The sequence below is a fragment of the Magallana gigas genome, chromosome 1 (genome assembly GCF_963853765.1).
Source record: "Magallana gigas chromosome 1, xbMagGiga1.1, whole genome shotgun sequence".
Taxonomy (NCBI): Eukaryota; Metazoa; Mollusca; class Bivalvia; order Ostreida; family Ostreidae; genus Magallana; species Magallana gigas.
Window position 1 is genome coordinate 44,490,856 of NC_088853.1, and position 25,356 is coordinate 44,516,211.

The 25,356-nt window shown below is 35.0% G+C and overlaps 1 protein-coding gene and 1 long non-coding RNA gene across 2 annotated transcripts in view; both read right to left on the reverse strand.

The window, feature by feature from the left end:
• Positions 1–12,582: 12,582 nt before the first annotated feature.
• Positions 12,583–15,000, reverse strand: LOC136273834 (uncharacterized). Its single transcript, XM_066079452.1, has 2 exons — positions 13,643–15,000; positions 12,583–13,228 (listed from the first exon to the last, which is right to left on the reverse strand). The coding sequence occupies exons 1-2, from the start codon at positions 14,856–14,858 to the stop codon at positions 13,209–13,211; spliced, it is 1,236 nt and encodes a 411-aa protein (XP_065935524.1). The 5' UTR covers positions 14,859–15,000; the 3' UTR covers positions 12,583–13,208.
• A 109-nt stretch (positions 15,001–15,109) lies between these two features.
• Positions 15,110–25,356, reverse strand: part of LOC136273835 (uncharacterized) — a 38,919-nt gene continuing 28,672 nt past the window's right edge. The window contains exon 3 of the long non-coding RNA XR_010712091.1: positions 15,110–15,331. This is a non-coding gene — a long non-coding RNA (uncharacterized lncRNA). The remainder of the gene's footprint in view (positions 15,332–25,356) is intronic.

Here is a 25,356-nt window from a genome sequence, read left to right on the forward strand (position 1 = left end):
TAAAAATTTACGAAAATCAAATTCTGGAACATAATGACTTGCGAAGACTTTGTGAGAGGTATTTCAACGTACTATAAAACATAGAAAATCTGCAATGTTTGTTAAAGTCAGTGTAACACTTTAAAAATTCCAGTCTTATTTATTTATTTATTGTTTAATTAGTTACCTATCATTTTTCTTATTTTCAGTCACCCGTGCTATTTTTAGAATTGTTTATACCCAGTCACTCATAAGGAGTGATGCCCCATTGTTATATAACCGATCACTCATTAGGGGTGATGACAATTTACTATATATATAGATCGAAAATTTAATACAGGACAGTGCGTTTTTGACTCCGTTTCGACTACAATGTGATATTCTGTGGATTTAGTGTTTATTGTGAACTTTGTTGATTTTATATATCTATATCGAGATTCAACAGTTACTAAAATAAAATGAAAACAAAACATCGGACTTTTTATTCCCAAGGAGGAAATTAATCCCCTGGGGCGATCAGTGCTTAAATATCAAAAAGCTACCTGGTGGACAATTGGTTTAATTAATTACATGAAAATTGGAATAATTGCTCTGACTGCGTTACAACTTGTGGCAGCGGTGGGATTTTTCTGAATTTCTGTGGACTTTTACAATTTTTCTGTGTTGGATATTACAGCGATTAAGTGATTATGGATTTAAATTCAGGAGATTCTGTTCAACAACAGCGTTATGTAGATGTGATTGATTTTGATGAAAATGGACATCGAGTGATTGTGTGACGGATGGATTTATTTGCTCATAGAGTGTCCTAGTTGTTATTTGATGTTCAAACGTAGTGATTGTATTAACTGTTTGAAACGTGAAAACAAACCTGACACTTACTTCTACCGGTGCCCTTGCTGCAAATGCCGAGTGAAAGCATTTCAGGAGGATATTACAAACTATATGTGATGTGTTCATTTTTTTGGATTAAATTATAATTGAAAATGGAAACTCATGTCACACCGCAAACCCCGAGAACACCGAGAACTCCACCTGTGCGTCGTAATTTATTTACGGAATTCGAGGAGAATGATTCTACAGTGCAGCGTGAACCTGCAGTCGACTTCGATTTGGCAACACCTATATGTGTGGAAGGTGACCAACTTGTTGGATATCAATATGATAGTGAATACCGCGACGGATGGTGGGTTTTTCTTAAAAACTGGGTAATTGTTGTTGCGTTTAGTGCATCCGTAGCATTTGGAGTCTACATGTTGTTTCCAAGACAGCTTGTGATAGAATTTACCCGTGAATTCAAACTGATTGTGATTGTGACTATCCTGTGTGTAATATTTATAAGTATTCTGTGGAAAATATGTCGTATCCGAGGATTTAGCACAGAGCAAAGTCGTCAGTCTCCTACGACCACAAATAGACGAACACGTCCTACTTCTACACCACGGCCCGCTTACTCAACTCGGTTACAAAGAGCCCAAAGCAGACAATCAGATGTGAATATTTCAGTGAAACGAGTTTTTAAGGGGGACGGAACTTCAATATGGAGCGAATTTATAAGATACTTTGAAAATGTAACCAACATGAATCAATGGACGGAGGAGCGCATGAGACGAATACTGCTAACAACGCTACGAGATCAAGCAGAGGCATATGCGTATTGTCTACCTGACATTACAATTCAAGACTATAATTCCCTTAAGGCAGCACTGAATCAGAGATTTTGACACACAGTCTTAAAAGATAGTTACATTGCGGAAGCAAAACTGCGAAGAAAAAGGGACACAGAAACATTCCGAGATTTTATAGGCCATTGAGGATTTATATAGACGAGCCTACCCTGACAACCGGGAGTATGTTTCGGAAAGTTCTATGAAAACCTTCTTGGATAATTGCAGCGGATATGACGATTTCAGGCTGGCAGTTAAACGAACTCGACCTAAACCATTAGCAGAGGCAGTAACCGCAGCGATGCAGGAAGAATGTATAAGATTTACCGAGAACAGGAAATCAGCTCCTAAATTATTCTCACCTCAAGTTTATGATGTTAGAAATGCAGTCGAAAGTGAAAAGAGATGGGAGGAAAGAGTATCTGCAGTGAGGAAGGACAAGAAATGTTTCACGTGCAACTCAACCCAGCATCTAGTTCGTAATTGTCCAAAAATGAATAATGAAAACAAATTTTAGACAGACTGGTTGAACCGGAAACCGAGACGGACGATATCATCAACAGAATGGAAAACAGCAGTTAAACCACAACCGGCCGAGGCAGTAGGCCATGCGTCGGTCGAATTCGGAGCACAACATAGGCCTAGTACAGCGATAGGGAAAACGCAAACAAATTTTGATGATGAAGCGCACATAGATTTCAACCCCGTGATAGCAGAGTATGGTGTAATTGTTAAAGGGAAGCCAGGAATGATTGTCAAAGGCTTAATACAAGGTACGCCATTGGTGTGGAAAATCGACACAGGTGCGATTAATACCTTCATTACTGAGGACGTGTACTACAGTATACTACCACAAGAGAGACCTGTACTAGAGCGTACACGGAAACAATTTCAGACTGCTGATGGAACCAATTTAAACATTATTGGAACAACGAAAATGATGTTTTCATTTGGAACAGTTAATGTGTATTTTCGCGTTTTTGTTGGAGGTGTAAAATGCAATTTGCTTGGACAAGATTTCATGACAAAGTTTGAGTGCCAGTGGAATTATAAACAGAATCACATGGTGATGAAGTGTGTGCACATAAGTGAAGTTGATGAAGGTTGCCTGGTGGTTTCATTGGAGGAGGAAGTGATTTCCCCGAAGAATGAAACCGTGATGAAATCAAAGATGATTTCGGGTGCAAAAACCAAAGAAGGAGTTTTAGTGCCGTTTAAAATGTTTATTCATATGCATGGACTTGCTGTTGCGCATGCACTAGTAAAATCAGAAGATGGAGTGACTTACGTGCGAGTATTTAATCCAGGCAATCATGAAGTATGTGTTAAGAAGGACATGGAAATTGGAGTTTTGGCACCGATTGGAGATGTGATAGAATCTTTACCGCATGAAGATATGACGGTGTGTGACATAAAAACAGGAACTGGATCAGTTGAACTTCCTAGATTTTTGTGTGAGATGTATCGCGGAGGATGTGAAAATTTGTCAACAGAACAAGCAAATGAGTTTAAGAAGTTTTTAGTTAAAAGCAAGGATGCATTTGCAGATCCTACATGCCTATGCAGCGCGCGAAGTATGGTGAACATCGCATTGAGTTAAATGATGAGACTCCGTTTAAAGAACCAGTAAGACGAGTTCCAATATTTAAACGGGAAATTCTAGATGCGGAAATTGAAAAGTTAAAAGATCAAGGATTAATTGAGGAATCATCTAGCCCATGGTCTTCTCCCTTAGTATTAGTGCAGAAGAAAGACAAAACATGGAGACTATGTGTAGATTATCGAAGATTAAATGCTCAGACAATTAAAGATGCCTATCCAATACCCAGAATCGCCGACGAATTAGACGCCTTATCTGGATCAAAATGGTTTACATCGTTGGACCTAAATATGGCATATCATCAAATTTCAATGCGTGAAAGTGACAAGGAGAAAACTGCATTTGGGACACCACGAGGAGGACTGTATCAATATAAAGTTATGCCGTTTGGTTTGTGTAATGCACCCGCAACTTTCCAGCGAGTCATTGAACAAGCAATAAGTGGATTACAATGGCATATTACCGTTCTCTATCTTGATGATACTATTGTGTACACTCGAACATTTGATGAACATCTTAAAAATCTTGGATTGGTGTTTGACCGCCTAAATGCTGCAAATTTAAAGCTGAAAGCGAAGAAGTGTAATTTCTTTAGAAAGGAAGTGACTTTCTTAGGACATGTTATATCCGAAAGAGGAGTTAAAACAGATCCAAGTAAAACTGCTGCTGTTGAAAACTGGAAGACGCCAACAAATATAAGTGAATTTAGAAGTTTCCTAGGACTTGCGTCCTATTATCGGCGATTCATTAAAGACTTTGCGAAAGTAGCCAAATGTTTACATGAACTAACCAGTAAAAATAAAAAAATGGACGTGGACGCCGGAATGTGACGAAGCTTTTATGTTGTTAAAATCTAAGCTTGTGAGCGCACCAATTCTTGGATACCCAGACGTCAATGGAGGAACTTTTATTTTGGATACGGATTCAAAACGGTCAGGAAAGAGTGATCGCGAATGGAAGCCGAACATTGTCAACTGCAGAGAAAAATTACTGTGTGACTCGTAGGGAATGTTAGCACTTGTGTTTTTCGTCAAACATTTCAAACATTACTTACTTGGACGTGAATTTACATTAAGAACGGATCATGGATCATAAGTGTGGCTTCACAAATTCAAGGATCCAGATGGACAGATCGCAAGATGGCTACAGCAGTTAGCTGCATTCACGTTTAAAATTCAGCATAGACCCGGTAAACGTCATGGAAATGCCGACAGTCTAAGTAGAATGACAACACAAGAACTTACATGCAAACAATGTAAACTTGATGTCACAGAGGAGTACTCGGGACCAACATACCATCATGTGAGGGACTTAAGGACTTTAACTGTGAATGGAAATTCCGAAATACCGGTACTTCCTATTACTGACATGTTTGGTGATTCAATAAATTCCGACAGTGTTGATACCATTGCTAACAGACCATCGCGAGCGAGACCAAAGAAACAGCCCGAAGAGTCCTTAACATTAGAAAACATCAGAGAAGCTCAACTCAACGACAAGGAAATATGCAAATTCTTAAAATGGATAGAAGATCCAGATTTTTAGAAACCGCCGATTAGTTTAATGTCAGGATTTGGATTTGAGAGTAAATTTCTATATTTGCGTTAGGAATTACTGACAGTAAAACAAGATGTTTTGTGTATTAAATGGATTGATAGTGATTGTGAGAGATTCAGAATTTATGTGCCTAGAATTCATAGAGACAATGTGATGTAGAATTTTCATGATGCGCAAACCGCTGGACATATGGGCGTAAGAAGAACTCTAGATAAAGTGAATAAGAGTCAGTATTATTGGCCTCACCTCAGGAAAAGTGTACAGGATTATGTGACTTTGTGTGACATTTGTGAAGAGCGGAAAAATCCTAGTCTCAGCGGAGGGAAATTCGAGAGAATAGCTATTGATATCGCTGGCCCATTTCCGAAAACAAATAACGGATTTGCGTATATCTTAGTGATTGCGGATTATTTCACTAAATTTACCGAAATATTTCCACTCCGAGACATTGAAGCTGAGACTGTAGCGAATACTATATTCCGTGGATGGATAAAAAGTTATGGTTGCCCACAGGAATAACATTCAAACCAAGGAGTACAGTTTGAGAGCCATCTGTTTAAAGAATTGTGTAAAATGTTACAAATAAACAAGACACGTACAACAGCTTATCCTCAGTCAGATGGAATGATCAAAAGACTGAACAGAACTGTTAAAGATGTGCTGTCTAAATATATATCTGTACATCAAAATGATTGGGATAAATTCGTTGATGGAGTTGTGTTTGCCTATAATAGTACTGTGCATGACACGACAGGAATTACTCCGTACAGAATGGTACTCGGGAAGGAGATACGACTACCCGTAGAACTAGTGACTGGACTATTGAATGACGAACACCATAATTCTCTACCTTCTGGATATGTACGAACATTGGAAAATTCGTTAAGTGAACCATATCAACTTGTGAGAGATGAAACAGGAAATGATGCAATTCGGCAAAAACGTTACTATGACCGAAATGTGCGTGAGACAAATTACGAAGTTGGAGACTTAGTGCGGAGAAATCAACGCCCAATTCTTAAAGGAATTAAAGCAAAACTCGCTAGAAAATGGACTGGACCATGGATTGTTGTGAAAAGACTTAGTGATGTTTTGTTTGAAATAAAACATGCAAAGAACTCTAAGCCAGTATTCGTACATGCCGACAATATAAAGCCGTACCGAGGGAATAAACAGTACCCGTCGACACGCGACCCCCAATATACAAGCGACCCCCAATATACAAGTGACCAGCTGCAGAGGGGACCCGTTACGCATCGCCGCACATCAGCCAGACGACGGAGACCTAACCCTTTGAAGATGCCGCGAAACTTACCACCCGTCTCAGACAGCAAGTCCCCGGCCCCGACCGCTAAAGATTTCAACCAATCAGAAGACGAGGTGAGGATGACCAGACGAGGAAGGGTACTTAAGAGACCAGCCAGATTCAGAGACTGACCACTTTTGAATTCTTTTTCTAAGCGGATGGCTGTTTGTAATATTTGCGGTATACAACTTTGTTCAGTTAGTGCCTTAAACCAACATTGCAGAGAACAGCATACATCTTCAGTGAAAATTGTGAAATGTAGTTTTTGCCAGAGACCATTTCGACGAATGTTTAATTTACGAAGACATATGTGTAGTGTACATAACATCACAATTGACTGTGCAAAGTCGGAACTTGAAAAGTGCGGAAAGACTGATATAAGTCGAGAGGAATTTGCTGAGTCGAATAAACCAGTGTACATTACGTTGATGGACAGTCAGTATAGTGACATTTCTTCGTACGAGCTGGAATATGAAGATGTTTCGTCAGATGAGGACGCTCTTGAAGAAATGGAAGCAGAGACACAACCATGTGGCACTTTTTCTGTGACCTCTTCATTTCTTGAACAAGTGATTCGTGACGAACCTGTTGTGGATGATTTTGTGGACAATCTACTTTCGCAGGACAGTGATATGGACTGTACAGATCGCGATAGTGATATGGACACTAGCGAAGTTGCCGAGTCGAATGCGTCGAGGACTACGATCATATCGCTTACCATGGTGAAGACAGAGACTTCCTATCTGGACGGCCAGACCGAAACCGTGAGAAATACCATTATTTCTCATTTGGACAACGTGGACCCTGACAACCTTGACTTGTCCGAGATCGCAATGGAGATCCTGCCCGAAGTCCCCAATCACTTCAACAATCGGGATGTGAAAGTTATTAAACTGTGATGGACATTATTGAGTGAACATTGTATTATATCGTGTAAATATTTGACTGTTTAACATATGCTGGTTTATAAACGTACCATATCATATGTGTTTGTAAATATTTGTTTTAAAACTTTTATTCTTTTTTAGTTACGTTTGAGCGGAGTCAAAACTCTTAGGCGGGGGAAGTTGTAACACTTTAAAAATTCCAGTCTTATTTATTTATTTATTGTTTAATTAGTTACCTATTATTTTTCTTATTTTCAGTCACCCGTGCTATTTTTAGAATTGTTTATACCCAGTCACTCATAAGGAGTGATGCCCCATTGTTATATAACCGATCACTCATTAGGAGTGATGACAATTTACTATATAGATCGAAAATTTAATACAGGACAGTGCGTTTTTGACTCCGTTTCGACTACAATGTGATATTCTGTGGATCTATTGTTTATTGTGAACTTTGTTGATTTTATATATCTATATCGAGATTCAACAGTTACTAAAATAAAATGAAAACAAAACATCGGACTTTTTATTCCCAAGGAGGAAATTAATCCCCTGGGGCGATCAGTACTTAAATATCAAAAAGCTACCCGGTGGACAATTGATTGGTTTAATTAATTACATGAAAATGGGAATAATTGCTCGGACTGCGTTACATTAGCATCAATGTTTTACATTCATTGGTTGAGTTTGGAGTGTGAAAGGTCAAAGGTGTTTGGGTCATGTGAGAGTTGTATGATTGGTTGATATTTAAGAAATAGTGAATGAGTTGTTTTACAAGTTTTACATTGAAGTCGGCATGCTTGGCGCCAAATCCTAAATCTAACACTCTTCACCCCAGACAACCGAGAGAAAGGAAGAGTTTATCTCCTTCTCCATAATTATATTATCTATTTTATAATACTGATATAAAATATCTGTCATTTCGATCACCATCAATTCTATATATTGAAAAAAATAAATTACGAGAACCCAACAGCTGAGTTGTTCATTTTATCAACAACAACGATTTGCATTAGCATCAAAATACGGCTTTGACATATATAAGTAACTAATATTTGCATTTTTTAAAAAAGTTATTTTCCCCATGAATTAACGTTCCCGCATTTATTTAAAATCAGTCTAAACCATTTTATTGTAAAAACATAAAAAGGAGTTGCTTTTAATTCACTGATTGGACAGTTTTTCACGGTATGCATCGCTCTGCGAAATTAATCAGGAAATAGTAAAATTGTACTCATGAATAATATCTTCTCTTTCACCAAAATAATTTCGTCAAATGTTGTAAAATTTAAAAATTCTAAATCGGTAAAAATTGTTTGATTATGTATAACATACCTTTTATCGACATTAATATTGACAGGTGTTCCACCTTCGTTTAACACTTTAAAGCTAAATGGCACTCCTTTTCCCTGATATTATTTAAAGTATTGAAATTTGAACAAAAGACAAAAACCAAAACATCATTTTTTTCTTCTTCCGTTTTCTCATTCATGTTTTACTGTCCATTTACTATGGCACATCTATTGCATAAATCCTTAAATGCTGATTCTACTCTTGCCGGTTTTTGATTTACTTATTTCCGCAATAAATGTTTCTGAAATATTAAACTCTGTAAAAACATGGCTTCAGTTGTTCATTTTTTTGTAGTTTGAAAAAAAAAGTATTTAAATAAACATTTTCTGAATAAGAATAAGAGACCTTTGTTTTACACTTTAAAGCTAAATGGCACTCCTTTTCCCTGAAACTTGTCTGTTTTCCAGTTAAACACAAGGTATTCCATGCTTCTCCGCTGCAAATTGTCGTTAACAAAGTGGTTTTACTTTGAAGCCAATTTGCTACTCAAATAATAATGGGATTCTCATATATTCTCATAAGACAACATATAAACTTTTGAAACTGTGTGTCAGGACGCATGGAGTTCATAGCTCTTATTAAGATGACAGTTTTCATGCAAACTGTTAATAACTTTTTATAAACGTTATGCAGTCCAGGTGAAAAAATGAGAAATATTAAACTACGTTTTACATAAGTATGTTATTCAGTAAAAAAGGACTGCTAATTTTTTTTCTTTTAACAAAATGCACTCTAGAAGCGTCAACATTTGACAGCAAACAATTAGATATTCTTAATTAAAAGTTCACTAAAGCAGGATAGCATTGAATACTAGTATTGAAGAAACCTATTCAAACAGAATGGTGCGCGTAACTAAAACATTGATTTATGCGAAATTGCATAACATTTTGATACAGAAGGAAATGCCCACACACTTTTTCTCTCATTTTTTCTGTTTCAAATCCAGCCTTTATCAAACAGTTTTGGCAAGGTGTTCGCTCTTTAGATGTGTAAACATTTCAAATCAGCAATTCTTTGTAAATATTTTTACGACAATCAAAAACAAGATAGTAATCGTTCTACAAGGCAACATAAACCCCTTAGTGTAGATAAAAATGCATTTGATTATGATTATGTAAATCCCATTTGTGTTTTTGGCAAAAACTTCACAGAGTTTTCTTTCTGATAACAATAACGATATCGCTTTTCTGATAACCTTTATTTTCGTTCTACATTTGATTATGGCCATGCTTCACTACTTGTTATTGGTTAGAAATATCTTACAAAAATCAAGAATTCGGTATACAAAACTAACATCTTATTTACTATTAATATATTAAACCATTGCATATACATTCTAAATAAATCACTCATTCCCAAGTGGAATAGACATAGAAATCATAATAAGGCTCGAGGGTCAACAAACAAACGACCCATCAGATTTACCTTATAATTTATAATATATTCATTGTGACCATTAACTACTAGTATTGTTTAATAAAGAAAAAATCCAAATACCTTAAGATTAAAATTTGAACTGTTTCCTTTATCTTGATACAGAGCTATTCATTTCAAGGAAATTAATTAATTCTAAAATGGCAATATAACTTTTCAGCCCTTTTAAGTAAATACACATACTACATGTAATTCGCTACTAAAGAAAACCCCTGAAGGATACTAGTAAATGGTATCATACAGGATTGCATGTAATAGGACCACATAAAACAAAGTGATAATGGGTCACATAATTCATGACCAGACAGTACTAAGTCGAAGGTTTACCATACATAGATATTACATTAAGATCTTTAATAATTTTTATTAACAATGATAATTAATTGCATACAAAAATTTTGATAATTATCTAGACAAAGAAGAATTGATAAAAAAAATAATATAATTTCGATGGAAAATATTCTACACCTGTTAAATCGATCCAGTACATTCTATAAATTAATATACTAGTTTATTTTTTTTTTTAAATCTTAAAGAGTGGATAAACTGGAATCTAAATCTATTTCAAAAGAATCTTTTTAAATCCTTAAAATTTCTACACCAGCCATAGCCAAGGAAGTATTTTTAATGGACAAATTTTTATTGGATAAGATATTTCAAAACCTAGCAACATGTTTGCAAATTATGTATTGAAAGTAACTAAGAATTTTGGAAACATGTCAGTCTATAGTAAAGCATTTTAAAAGAAGATCTCATTGTGAATTATTGTTAGCAGTATGAATTTATTTTAAAGCTTTTTATGGATCCTTTATTTCAACGCAAATCTATTAGGGAAGAACATGTAAAGGTAAAGGTTCGCACTGTCGTGAATGTCAGTATAACCAACATGATAATGTAAGCTCGGAGCTCCTTACGAAATGTTTCTAAATTAAATTTGTAATGGAGAGCTGTTTTCGCCTAATAAAAATCAAAATGGGGTTTTATACAAACGTGATGACATCTTGTTTTTATCCTTTCAATTAAGTTGTAATGCTGTGAAAGTTTTTGCACAGATACAATCGCGTTTTTATATTCTTCATACTAGTTATCTTAATTTTTCAAGATTTTTTATTGTTATTCATAATTTGCATTCCCGAACGTAAAACCTGAAGGGTTGTTTGAACTTCCGAACAAACTTGGTGATTGATGAGAGGGCATACTACTCCCAAACGAAAAACCAGTACCTGAAGTACTACTGCTTCCGAAAAGGCCTACACTAGGAGGCTTACTTCCGAAACCTATAAAGCCTCCACCAAACGCAGAGCCCGCATTTTGAGAAGTACCCCCAAAGTTAAAACCCCCATTACGAGACGTCCCGAAACTAAAAGATTGAGAACTACTTGTGGTTCCGAACCCACCTGTTGACTGAAAGCCAAAAGCAGGACAAACGCTCGCTTTTAAAAGACTGAGTTGTTTAGAGGCTTTATTCATTTGAAATCCTCAAAACATTTCGTAAATTTGTTCATTTCTGATTCTTCCAGGTAAATAATTCGGATAAAATAGTCCCAATTTAGTATAACATTCCCTAAATATTTTATTCCTAGACTCATAGCTCATTATGGCTGTAACATCGGATGACTTAAGAACGCTTCTGCTGTTAAAGATAATTGCATTCAGTTCCTTTTCAGTTCTTGCTGCCAACGACTCTGTTTCTTTATTCTCCTTAGATTGGTTCTTTTGTTTGGTAACCTCTTCCCGCATTTGATTTCCAATGTCACGCACAATCTTGCAGATTGCATCTTCTTGATTTTGTATGGCAGAGAGAACTTAATCATGTTCAGCGGAAGGTACGCCTGCCACAACATTTCTGTATGATGGAGCAATGTCATTTTCCAGCTCTGTAAGATCAGCGTATATTCGATGCTTGATGTTTTCGATAATTCCTCTAATATCTGCAATGTCGTGTCTTTTGTGTGTACTTGTTATGCAAAGTACACACGTTTCTTCATTGCAATCTTTGCAGTAAATCTCGCATCGATTTTTATTGTGGTATTTGCACGCAGGCAGAATAGGCCCTTCCTTTTTGTTGATAAACTCGACGATCTCATGCTTTTTTGTTTTGTCTGCCATATGGATGGAAATGCATGAAGAGCAAAGGTCAACAAAACAAAGATTACAGTGGTGTTCAACCGGGTTTGGACACAATTGACAGCAGACGACATCTTGTCCTTGAAAAGTACTCATAGTTGTACTGTGTACTGAAAACTATTTTTAATAAAAGATTAACAAAAATGAAAGAAAATGCAATACTTCTAAATTAATTTCCCGATCACTGATCAGGACGACCTATGTTTGTTCCGACTTTTTGGTTTTAAGTAAATAATAGATATCCGAGACAAAGTAACTTAAAAATGAAAATGAAACGCACTTGCTGATTTTTTTTTACAATGAATTGTATCATTTTTTGTTCAATATAAAACTGACAAAACGTATAAATTGTATGTCTTTAAATGAAAAAAAAAGAACTTGCATTGAAATCTATCGTTTGGTTTTGGCAATCTAAATTTCCTTTAGATGACATATTTCCGTACCCTATTAGTTTGAAAATAAGGCTAAACGCTGATAGACAGTGCTTGTTTTTAGATACTAGAAGATTTTAAAAATTAACTTTATATACTTCAATGTAAAATATTCGACCCCCCCCCCCCCAAAAAAAAAAAAAATTGAGGCCCCCACCTTACCCCCGAGGGCCATAATTTGAACAAACTTGAATCTACACTATCTGAGGATGCTTCCACACGAGTTGCAGCTTTTCATTTTCTGGCCAAATGGTTTTTGAGAAGAAGATTTTTTAAAAAATCACTAAATTTTCTATAAATCCTAATTATTTCCCTTTACAATAGGGCGTGGCCCTTTATTTTAACAAACTTGAATTCCCTTTACCCAATGATGCTTTGTGCCAAGTTTGGTTGAATTTGGCCAAGTGGTTCAGGAGAAGAAGTCGAAAATGTAAAAAGTTTACAGACAGACAGACGGGCGCCGGACAGATCAGAAAAGCTCACTTGAGCTTTCAGCCCAGGTGAGCTAACAAAGATAAAATATAAAATTGAAAAATGAACATTTAAAGTTCAAATATAATGAACATTATGTGGATATTTGTTTACTTATAGTCCACATTCAGCAAAGTAAAACAATTTCCTAATGTTTCACACTCAGCAACAGACAGCAATGTTTGGATGATCACAAAGTGTGAAATAAACAGGAGTCAGTATTACAGTCCATGGGAATTATACACAGGTCAATTTCAGCTGCAGGTGTTGAACAAAATGACAAAAAACATGTGTGGATTTGAGAGCAGACAAGATTTGAGCAGAACCATTTACGATCTGTATATATCTAAGCTATCCCCATTCTTTGTTGTTATTGAGCTGGACAAGGTATTACAATCAGGGCGAACTGTGTTGATCTACAAAAGGACATGAATAAGCTGTTAATCAATACATTACATACATTATATGTAATGATAGAGCTACATCTGCAAAAAAAAAGTTTAAACTGATTACCATGACATTTGCTCTTATCTGTTTAATCAATTACATTAAGTCAATTAACATGTAACAAAATTACTAACTACAAATGAATGTGCCACTCTATCTATTTCATAAATTAATTAATTTCAATTTACTATATACAATGATGTGTGATTGTACATCTAATTAATGAAATAATATACAAATGACAAGGATATGTTTATATTGACAAACAATCACACAGATAAACATGTCTTACATGTATCTTATTGACTGATAATTAACACAGACTATGTGTCTTAGTTATCTAAATCTATTAAATAATGTGAATGATAATGACTCAGACTTACCTGTTAAAGCGTCCTGTCTGGTGATATACCTGTAGACACACACTTTCTTGTCCCACCATGACCCTACCCAGAGACGGTGAGTGTTGACATCATAACTCAGGCTCCATGGAGGACCCATTTCTTGTGGTTCTGTCAGTAGATGTGACAGGAACTGACCGTCCTTATCTAACATCTGTACTGTTTTGGTTGTACCATCACATACCAGGATGTGTGACAGCGCGTCAGTACAGATTCCACATGGCAGTAGTACTGATCCTGATGGAGGTCCTGTGTAGGAGAAACGATGTCTTCCTCCACGCTCTGTCACCACTACAGCACCAGACTCAAAGTCAGACACCACGATATCCCCATTGTTGTTCTCTGTTATATGGTGAGGTACTCTATACAGTCCAAGTTCTGTGTTGTCATGCTGTATGGTCTGTGCAAGTTGTCCACTCTGGTTGTACCGGGTTACCTTGCATCCCCATGGTAACCTTCTTAACATCACGACCAGTAGATCCCCAGTGGATGGGGACCAGTACACACACAGTGGTACCCATGTAGAGTCTGTTCTTTCTATAAATGTGGTGGCTGTTTTCATATCCTTTGACAGTTTGTTGATGTCATAATTCTTATTTATATAAATCAGTTCACTCTCACTGTTCACTGTGTGTAATCCATTACCAGTAAATATATCATCACTACATAAATCCTTCACAGGCTGAGGCTGTAGAGGGACACCTGTTGTGTCTGTCAAGATGAGATTGTTTCCATCACTGACCCAGACCCGGTCTGATGTCACACAGGAAATGTGATAACAACGATCAACATCTGTCAGTGTGAGAGATTGATGGAACTCAGCACCAGACGTCAGTTTTAGCAGACACTCGTTTCCTACACGTCGTATTCCTCTCTCTGTGATTTGGATTGTACTCAGTGACTCCATCACATCGTCCTTGTTGAATGACTCAGTTATGGAGAGCTTGCTGGTGTGGGATGCAAGATGTACCTGGATGAGGGCTGTCTTTATGGAGAAGAGGAATTGTAGCGCACTGAATGTGAATGCTGGCTGTATATATCTGTCTTCATATTCCTGATAGCTGCAAATATGTCTGCTCATTTCTATCTTCTGGTTTAAACATCTGTGTTTGAAATCAAAGTCACAGAGCACATTGGTCAATAGATCAAAAATCACATAGTCAATGAGATCCTTCAGTCCCTCGGCCTTTATAAACATCTTTGATTGAAAACGGGAGAATTCTGTGTGACAGGTTTTGAAATCAGTTTTGATTCCTGGCAGGAGAACAGGTCTGTAAAAGAGAGCCACACTTCTGATGGTGTGAATGGTTTCTCTGTGTTGTTGTCGCTTTGTTTTATAGGCTGTTTCTACATCTATCTGAGTGTGTTTTCTATGTTGTCTGCAGTAGTAACAGGCAGGAACTTGACAAGGTACACAGTACGTTATGTAAACTTGGCTACGATGTCTCACACAGATCTCTTGTGTTGGGATGTAGTTGATTTTATCATGGTGTGACACAACATCATGGTCTATTGTTTGGAGATCTTTTACATGTTTCTCTTTACAGTGGGGACACAAATCACATGGACACGATACACAGTAGTACTCTGTGTCCCCCGGACACTTGGAACACTGATGTACTCTATGTTGGGAGCTTGCTGTTTCCATGATGTGGGGGTCAAGGTCACAACCTGTTGGATGAAAATAATTTTTTATAGCATTATTATTGTTTTATAGATTCAATGTCAAATTTTAATTTATAAGGGATATTTTAGTTGAATACAGATGATTTTTTAAAGGAATAATATTTTCTCCTTAGAGAATTGACGGTCCATCATTCTGGTTCTAATTATAGAGACACTCAATTAGTAGGGAAAAAATACAACAAAAGATTAATTCTGCTTAAATGTATGTTTGCTCTATCTAAAGCTAAGTTAAACTTGGTCTCTTACTCTCTCATTCTGTTTTTGTCCCTCATCTATCACTCATTATTATTTATCTGCTTAACTGTATGTTTGCTCTATCTCTCTTTAAATTTCTTGTGCTAAGACTCTCTATCACTCTCTCAGATTATCTAAATTTGCTCTCTTAATCTCTCTCTCTCTCTCTCTCTCTCTCTCTCTCTCTCTCTCTCTCTCTCTCTCTCACTCTCTCTCTTATAGACTTTCTCTGCTTACAATTTTCCCCTAATTTTCTCTTCTCAACATGTATAACTTTTAAGACATCGACATATTTAAATGTACCGCCGTTATATTGACCTTCAGCACTGGTCCCTGTAATATTTTTAGCTCACCTGAACCGAAGATTCAAGTGAGCTTTTCTGATCACCCGTTGTCCGTCGTCCGTCCGTCCGTCTGTCCGTCTGTCTGTCCGTCCGTCTGTAAACTTAACACATTTTCGACTTCTTCTCAAAAACCACTGGGCCAATTTTAACCAAATTTGATACAAAGCATCCTTATGAGGAGGGAATCATAACTTGTAAAATTAAAGGGCACAGCCCTTTTTAAAAGGGAGATAATTGCGAAACAGTGAGTATAGGGTGCGTGTCTTTAAAAATCTTTTTCTTAAGAACCACTGCACCAGAAAGGCCAATTTTTACATAAAAGCTTGTATATATAGTGAAGATTCTAAATTGTAAAAATCGTGACCCTCAGACCAAAACTGGGGCCCCAGGCGGGGTTCAAAGTTTAACATTGAAATACATAGGAAAAATGTTTACATGACTTTTGTTCCATATATTCAACTAAATTGTGCACCAAAAACCCCAACTGTGTCTCCCTGATTATTGACAACTCATTGCATAAGTATATAAGGTTGTTTAATCAAGAAATGACGGATGAATACGATAAGGTGTAAAAATTCATTAAATGTAATTTTAGTTTATCGCTTACATTTTATTTGGATAAAAAATAAAAATTAAAATGTAAATTTATTTGTTATCGGGCACGGTCTCCAAAATAAATGTAAGCGATAAATTTATCTTGTGATTTTGTTGCAATATTGCAGCTAGTTTGGTTGAGCATTATAGATACGGCAGATCAACGCACGTGGTGTGGATTTATTTGTAAACAACCATCCCAAAGATAATCTTGTTTTACACGGGAATTGAATAAATAAAAGTATGTTTTATTATAATTAGGGAAACACTGTGAATGTTGTTCCCTCGTTTACAAATGATGAACTCGTAAAATCTGTTCAAAGAGTGTTTAAAGCAGAAAGAAGATAATTTATATTTGAACTTTGAAATTTCTTCGATTTTTGTAACCATGATGAGTTATGATTCATTGTATTACAAATGTATCACTACGTATTTTATAAGGAAATATACTGAGTAAACAATCACATGGTGATGTTAAAATTGCATATAAAAATATATTTGCATGTTGTGATATTTATGGATTTATTGTAGGTACGACCTAACTCAGACAGCGCGTGCAAGGATCTCTACCTCGCGGGCCCCCTGGTCGAGGACGGGTGTGTCCTGGTGCATGGCGAGGGCTATTGTGAACTCTTGTTTATGAACCCATGTTTTATGTGTATTTGTATGTTGTCTGCTTGGCAATAAATACTATAATATGTACGAATTTAGTTACACAAAATATTTGATATACGACTATTAGTACATAAATTTAAATTAATGATACCTATATTAAAGAACATGTCAGCTCGAGGCCTTTGTGGGCGTTCCGGCCTTTGATATGTTTAGTGAAGATTCGAAATTGTAGAAATCGTGACCCTCGGACCAAAACTGGAGCCCCAGGCGGGGTTCAAAGTTTAACACAGAAGTACAATGTTATAGTTTGTCGAATTATTATGCATCCATCCCTGGCTTATATAGATTCTTTATTGGTAAAATAGTGACCTCCGGACCAAAACTGGGGCCCCAAGAGGAGGTCAAAGTTTATTATAGAAATATAAAGGTACCATGCTAAATAGTCTTCTTCTCGAGAACTGCAATGCTTCAATATGTGAGATTACTATCATGCATACAACCTTGGATAATGTAGGTTCGATAGTTTTAAAATAGTGACCCCTCGACTAATACTGGGGACCCAAGATGGGTTAAAATTAAAGTTAAAGGTAGAAGTATTTATTGAAAATGTTTAAAAATCTTCTTCTCGAGAACTACAATTCTTCAATTTGTCAGATAACTACATAAGCATCCTCAAATAGTGTAGATTCGAAATTATAAAAGCCGTGACCCTCGATCTAATACTGGAACCCCAAGAGGTGTTCAAAGTTAAGCATAGAAATATAGAGTGAAAATGATTAAACATCTTTTTCTAGGGAACTATAATGCTTCAGCTTGTGAGATTACTATGCAAGCATCCTTAAATAATCTAGATTCCAAATAAAAAAAGCTTTGGCACTGGACAAATACTAATATTGAAAATGTTTTTAAAAAGTTTTTTTCTCGAGAACTATAATGCTACAGTTTGTGAGATTACTATGCAAGGATCCTCAAATTGTGTAAAATCTAATGTAGTGGAACCAAGAGTTATCTTTCTTGATGTTGTTCTGTACAATCTGAGAGGTATACCTCTTGATGTGGAACTCTTCTACGTTCAGTTGTCTAGGCTGTTTACGTGCGGTCCCGCCGTAGTGCTACACATTTTCATTCCTATGTTACTATTTATCTTGTTAAAGCCAACCATAAACCTCGGACCAACACTGAGGCCCAAGAAAGGGGTTCAATGTTTAAAATAGAAAAAGCATATGCTACGAAATAGAATGTTACAAGGAACTGCTGTTCATGTGAGCGATGTGGCCCATGGGCTTCTTGTTTAAACTTTATTGTAAATAAGCTTTTCATGGTATTTTCATCAATAAATTTATTTTCATAGATTAATTATAATGTCTACATGATAATTTTATTTGTTTTTTTGTTTATTTTATTAGATTCAAGTCATACGTAGTTTTATCATTTCATGACGTTTTTTAACAACAATGACGTCTATTCTACATTTTTCATCAAAACAATGCCATATTGTGAACTCCGTTAATAAAAATGTATGATAGATATCTAAAAAAGTAAAACAGTTATGAAAAGCTAAGAGTTTATTCTATATTTTATCAAAATATGGTAATTTTTAATGATAGGGCAATTTTTGATGCTTCGTGGCTCTAGCTCTTTGTTCTGCTTAAAGCAATATGAGCTGTATTTTTTAGAATTTTATTTTACTGCAAAAAGCTGTTATTATGATAAGTCTGCATATAACTTAAACTTTTATGATAAATAAGTTATGAAAAAAATCATTAATTTTTGTCAGAGGAAAGATTTCTCATCTAAGAATATATAGCAAATGATTTTTTGTGCAGGACGACAATACATTAATTATGCTCCATGTACGGCTTCTTAACGCCCCTTTCACACAAAAATATGGCTAAAAGATATTTAAAAACCATGATATTTCTCTCTCTCTCTCTCTCTCTCTCTCTCTCTCTCTCTCTCTCTCTCTCTCTCTCTCTCTCTTTTCTCTTTCTCTCTCTGATTTACTCTGCTAAAGATATATACAATACTTATCTTACTCCTCTAAGATATGTACTCTCTTCCTCTCCTATCTCTCTCTTTTTTCTCTCTTTCCCTCATTCTCTCTCCTCTTTCTCTCATTCTTTCTCCCTCTCTCTCAAACAGACGATGAGTTGTCGCATTCGGCGAGTTGTCTTTCGATAAGATGTCCGGCACCGCAAACAGACTTTCTCTAAACATGTACATGTAATATTACTCTTTGGATCTTACCCCCCCCCCCCCCCCCACACACACACACACACATCACCATAATTTAGTAATAGAAATGAGGGCTGACACAGGAATTGCCTTCTCTCTCTCTGAATAACTCTGTTAAATATATGTATCTTTTTATTTCTCTTAGACATGTAATATCTCTCTCTCTCTCTCTCTCTTTCTCTCTCTCTTCTCCACACACAGATCACCATAACTTTTAGAAATGAGGGCTGACACAGGATTTGCCTTCTGCCTGATTCTATTGAAACTTTTTTTTAATGTGACACATATCAGTACGTTCTTATTTATAATTCACCTATAGATGAAATGCAGAATGTAATTTTTAGACGGTGGCTATAAATAGCCAAGGTCTATTGCTACGGTCCTGGCCGGTGTAATGAATAATTATGACCCCGTAGAATAATGACCGGGGGTCATTTTTCTACGTAGAATAATGACCCCCCTAGCTGAAGAATAGTTGTTAAACATGAAGAAAAAGGACCCCCATAAAAAAATACCCCCCCTTAAACATGAATAGAAATTGGTTACCCCGTATCCAAGAAATTATTTTGAAATTACCTAATTTTTCACTCTGTTCAACTGATTTTGAAGTTATAAACACCGAACATGTAAATAAATCGATGTATATAGTTTTTCATATCCGTAGCAAGCACACGAAAAACACTCTGACATTGCCACAAATTGATTGTTAACAGTTACGTTACTTCTCTCGTCGACATACGGCGGGAAATGACGCAAATAAAGAAAAATTCATACACAATGAGGATATTGTGTGATAATTAACGAACAATAATCATGAAAGAATAATTGTTGTAATGATATAAGCAATATTCATTGGTGAATCAATTGTCAATCGAAGAATGATACATGTATATATCTTTATGGAAAAAGACTAAGGGGCAGTAACGTAGGATTATGAATACTTCTTATTTACATTTCTTGGGGAAAGTGATTTTTAGAAAAATCATTCTGCGTTAGTTTTGTTTTCTTCTACGTAATACATGAACATCAATATTCTAAACATTTGTTGTAATGTTGTTTTGTGATCATGAATAGACTATTCTTTTGGAGCAAATTTGTGAAGAGTACCTGACTATAGTAAATCTAAATAGATAATAAACACTGATCGATTATATAAGAAAAGATTGTTTCGTAAAGCGTTGATAAGAGGTTAGGGCCCATGTTAGGGGTTTATATCCCGCTTGATTTTGATCACACGATCTTTATTGTATCCAAAATTACCAATGCTCATACAAACTATTGAAGCATTAATCATCTTGATATTGACTAAACTAAAGTATGCCGAGGATAAAGTAAAATATATTTTCTATACGAGTACTCTCAGTACTTTGACGATTTTCCTTATTGGGCGTTAACCTCTTCTGGCGTTATGGCTGCTGTCAGTGCCTACTTACTTCAGCTTGGTTATAATGCCTAACAGTGGAGTAAACTTTACATAATTTTGGTTTCATCATTAATTCTGGGTGATGAACTCGTATACTTTGCAGTTTGTATTGTGGAAATTCTCACTGCAAGTATAATTCAAGAACAATATGAAAAATATAGAAGATGCGACGGCAAAGCGCGAAGATGCGAAGACGAAAGTGCTAAGTTGCAAAGGCAAAGAAGTGATAATACTATTGCTTCTTCGCCTTTGCAACTTCGTACTCTCGCCTTCGAAACTTCGCGCTTTCGCCTTTTTAGCTCATCGAGACGAAGTCAATGGGAGCTTATGCTATACCTTTCTTCATCAAAGTTACATGAATGATGCATCTGGATCTACTGAATCTGGTTCTTAACTTTCAGATGCTGGAGAAGGTTAAGGTTTTTGGAGCAGGTTAAAGTTTTTTTGTTGCAGGTGCCCTTTAATAGCAATATCTAAGTTACTGCTGGTCCGTACTTCATCAAACTTGCATGGATGGTGTGTCTTATGATACTGATGCACCAGACAGGCTTGAGTGCTGAATCTGAGCTATAGGTTTCGGATCATGGAGGAGGTTAAGGTTTTTGGAGCTGGTTAAAGTTTTTGTTGCAGGTGCCCTCTAATGAGTATATCTTAGTTACTACTGGTCCTAACTTCATTGAACTTGTATGGATGGTGCGTCTTATGATACTGATGCACCTGACAGGCTTGAATGCTGAATCAGAGCCATAGGTTTATGATTCTTGATGAGGTTTTGTTTTTTGGAACAGGCCACATGTTTTATAGATGATAGCTTGCATAGTTGATTTAACTATATTATAAATGAAACGTAGAGGTTGCTTTAGATGCAGCCAGATAATACCATATGTTATATTGTAAAACGTCATATGATACGATTAAATATTGTATCAAATTTTTTTTATATTTTATGATATGATATTGTATCTTGATATTGTTATTTGTTTTCCCTCGGACTGTAATGTTACACTTTCATTGGATTAAACATGGCACGTGATTGCCTCATATATCTCTATGTAGGTTCTTTGAGGATTTATATTAGGCAATATGGCTGTCATTGGCCGCCGCCTCACCTACTCATCTCGATATATCATATTATTTAACACAGAAATCGTGTTCAGTAAAATATTTAGAGTAGCTGCCCTTTGGAATTATTTTTAAATTAGAGTAGTTGCCCTTTGAATATTGACGTCACATTGTTATGTCTGGAGTAGAGCAAAATGGCAGCGTCGAAATTTGCTCAAATCTCTGCAGAGGTTTAAAATTGAATAGCAACAAAACATTGTAAGTACATGTAATATGGGTGAAGCGAAGATTTTTTAAGTGACTTTGAAAGGTGGTATTGATAATTTTAAGAGCTTAGATGAGTTTAACTGGAAGTGATGTAAGGCATCTTGTACATGTACATGGCTTTGCGCTATTTGTGAATGAATATGTCGCTTGATAGTCATCGGGAAAACAAAGTACTTATTAGGTTAGTTACTGACTCACTACGAAAATATATTGGGTTGATCAATCTCATAGGCTTCGCCTCACCATCTATGAGATTGATCAACCCAACATATTTCCGTAGGGAGTCAGTAACTAACCTAATAAGTAATAGTATAGTATTGATTTTTATGATACAATATTATTAAATATCGTATCATACGATATTGTATAATATGATATTGGTTTATATGATATATTATCATATCACATGCAATTGTATTTTATGATATTTTAATATATATTATTGTATCATATGATACAATCTGTTGATATGACTGTATTATATATATATTACTTTATCCCATGATATTGTATCAATTGATATGAAACAATGTTGTATCAAACTATATTGTATTATATAATACAATATCATATTATGTATCAAATATGATACAGTATCATAAAATACAATATCATACTATAATATTTACATTCACTTTCTTTCCCTCAATTAAATTGCATTGGTTGATTTGAGTAAAATTTACGCACAACACAGAAGACCCAATCACCAAATCTGGTGCGTATGAATACATTTAGCATTCCTTCAGTATTTCTCGAAGAACAGGAACTGACTCTTCTCGCGACTTCAAACCGATAACTGATAAATATTTCATTTATGTAAATATATTTTGACAGTTAAATGAATTCATTGATTAAATTCTTAGTTTACCAAGAGCAAATCTATTAAATTACAGAAAGAAAAAGAAAATTGTGTTATTAGAATTTAAAACGATGTGCACTATTTTTGTCAGCATATTTCGGCTGTTCCAGTGGCCATTCCGTTAATTTCGCATAACTCGTTGAATAAGACAGAGCTTTTTAAAAACAAATTATATTTGCGGGAAGGAAATACATTTTTAAAAAACGTAAATATAAGCATTGATTCATTATTTTTTGAAAGATGAGGTCTTGTAACTGCAACGATGAGTGCAAACAAATTTTCATAACCCGCTAGCGCGCGTTATACAATTTGTATGCACACACCGTTGCAGTTAGGAGACCACATCTTTCAAAAAATAATGATTCAATGCTTGATTATACAATATCATATGTTTCAATGTTATGATGTATTATTGCAATATTTTTTTTTTTTTCTTCTTAATACCATTTATTGATTCCTTATAAACAAGTACATAATAACATATCAGAAAATAGCATATGGTGAAAACAGAGTTACAATATATATCAGGTTTTTATAAACTAAAAATGTACACTGTATATGTATATGAGATAGTCAGAAAAAAAGGGGAAAAAATCAATATATGTTGAAAAAACGTATACGATATATATCAAGATTTTATGGGGAAAAAAATGTTACATGTACACCGTACGTACATTTAAACATGTATGTGTTAATCAAAAAAAAGTGAGAGAAAATAAATCCTTGCATTAATAATTTACATGTGATTTTTTTTTATATTTTGGCCCACACATAACAAAGGGTTTCCCTACCATCAGTCAAAGTCTGTGTCCATGTTAGAAACCCTTGTATACAACAGAGGGACTGTCTCCCTCGGAGGGTGGGCGTATATAAATATATATATACATACATAATAGATATAAGCATAAGTACATATTCATAGCATAAATGAATATTCATAGTAAAAATGCAAAATTTTGAAAAAGTTTCTTTTCTTTCATTTGATGTAAAAAAGATAGAACAGAACAATAAGATAAAGTATTCTCTTTAATATACATTCTTAACGATTGGCTTGTTTCTTCTAAGTTTTCGACTCTACAGAACATTTTATATTTGTAAATTCTGAATGCAATAAATGAGAGGAAGATATTATAAAGCTTTGTTGTTTCGTTATCATCAACAAAAAAGCCAACAATGACATTTTTCCAAACAATATTAAAATTTAAGCATTGGCTTGCCATATGCCAAACATGTTTTACATTTACACAATCAAAAATTAGATGCTGTGCATTTTCTATCTCGGTTCTACATATTTTGCATTTGTTATTTACCCCTTTATTCCACTTACTGATTAACAGATTATTACTTAGTAAATTGTTTAGAAGTTTATAATTAAATTCCGCAATACTTTTATCTTTCACATTTTTAATTTTGTTGAAATATATTGATTTCCAAATTTCCTTATCTTGGATCTGGAAATCCCTACCAAGCTTTCCTTGTGAAATTGGACTTTGAAATTTGAGCTTTACAAGCTTCGAATAAAAACATTTAGTTTTGTATTCTTCGTCATTCTGTTGCATTTTGATATAGGGGATTTTAGAAAAATCATACATGAATTCAAATTTCTTAAACACTTCTTGTATTATTTTATACTCGCAGATCCAATTGCTTTTTTTGTTTAACCTATCAAATATATCTCTTGTACTTTTTAATTTACCATTTTCTTCAAAGATATCTTTAACATACAGTATTCCGCTTTTAATCCATTCATCAAAACATATCGTTTTACCTTTAAAAGTAAATGAAGTATTCGACCAAATTGGTTGTAATAAAAACGATTCGGTATTTATTGATCTGTCATTATTTTGCTTAAAATCTTTACATAGATTAAAACAGGTAAAAACTTGCTTATAAAATTCTGGAAAGTTTTTTAGTATACCATAATTTTCAGTCGATATTTCTGTTGTGCTCATTAAATAGTTTATATTGATATTCAGCGGTTTACAGAGACTATCTATATATTTTTTTACAACATGATTAGTTGTAATTAGGCGGGCAATCCACGTTGCCTTTATAGCCTTTAATTTAGAGTCTATGTCGGTAATGCCTATACCGCCATCCATAATATCACCTATCATCGTATTTCGTTTGATTCTGTCTGTTTTATTCCATATGAAATTGTATATTACTCTATTTATATCATTCACATAATTTCTTCCGGGAAGTTCTAAAATACTAGAAACATATATAAGTTTAGGTAAGGCAAGAGAATTAACTACAGTAACTTTACCGAATAATGTTAATTTTCTCTTTTTCCATGATTCAAACAAAATTTCAATATCGTGGTAAATCTTCATCCAGTTTTTATTATAACACTCGATTTTGTCGTGTCCTACAA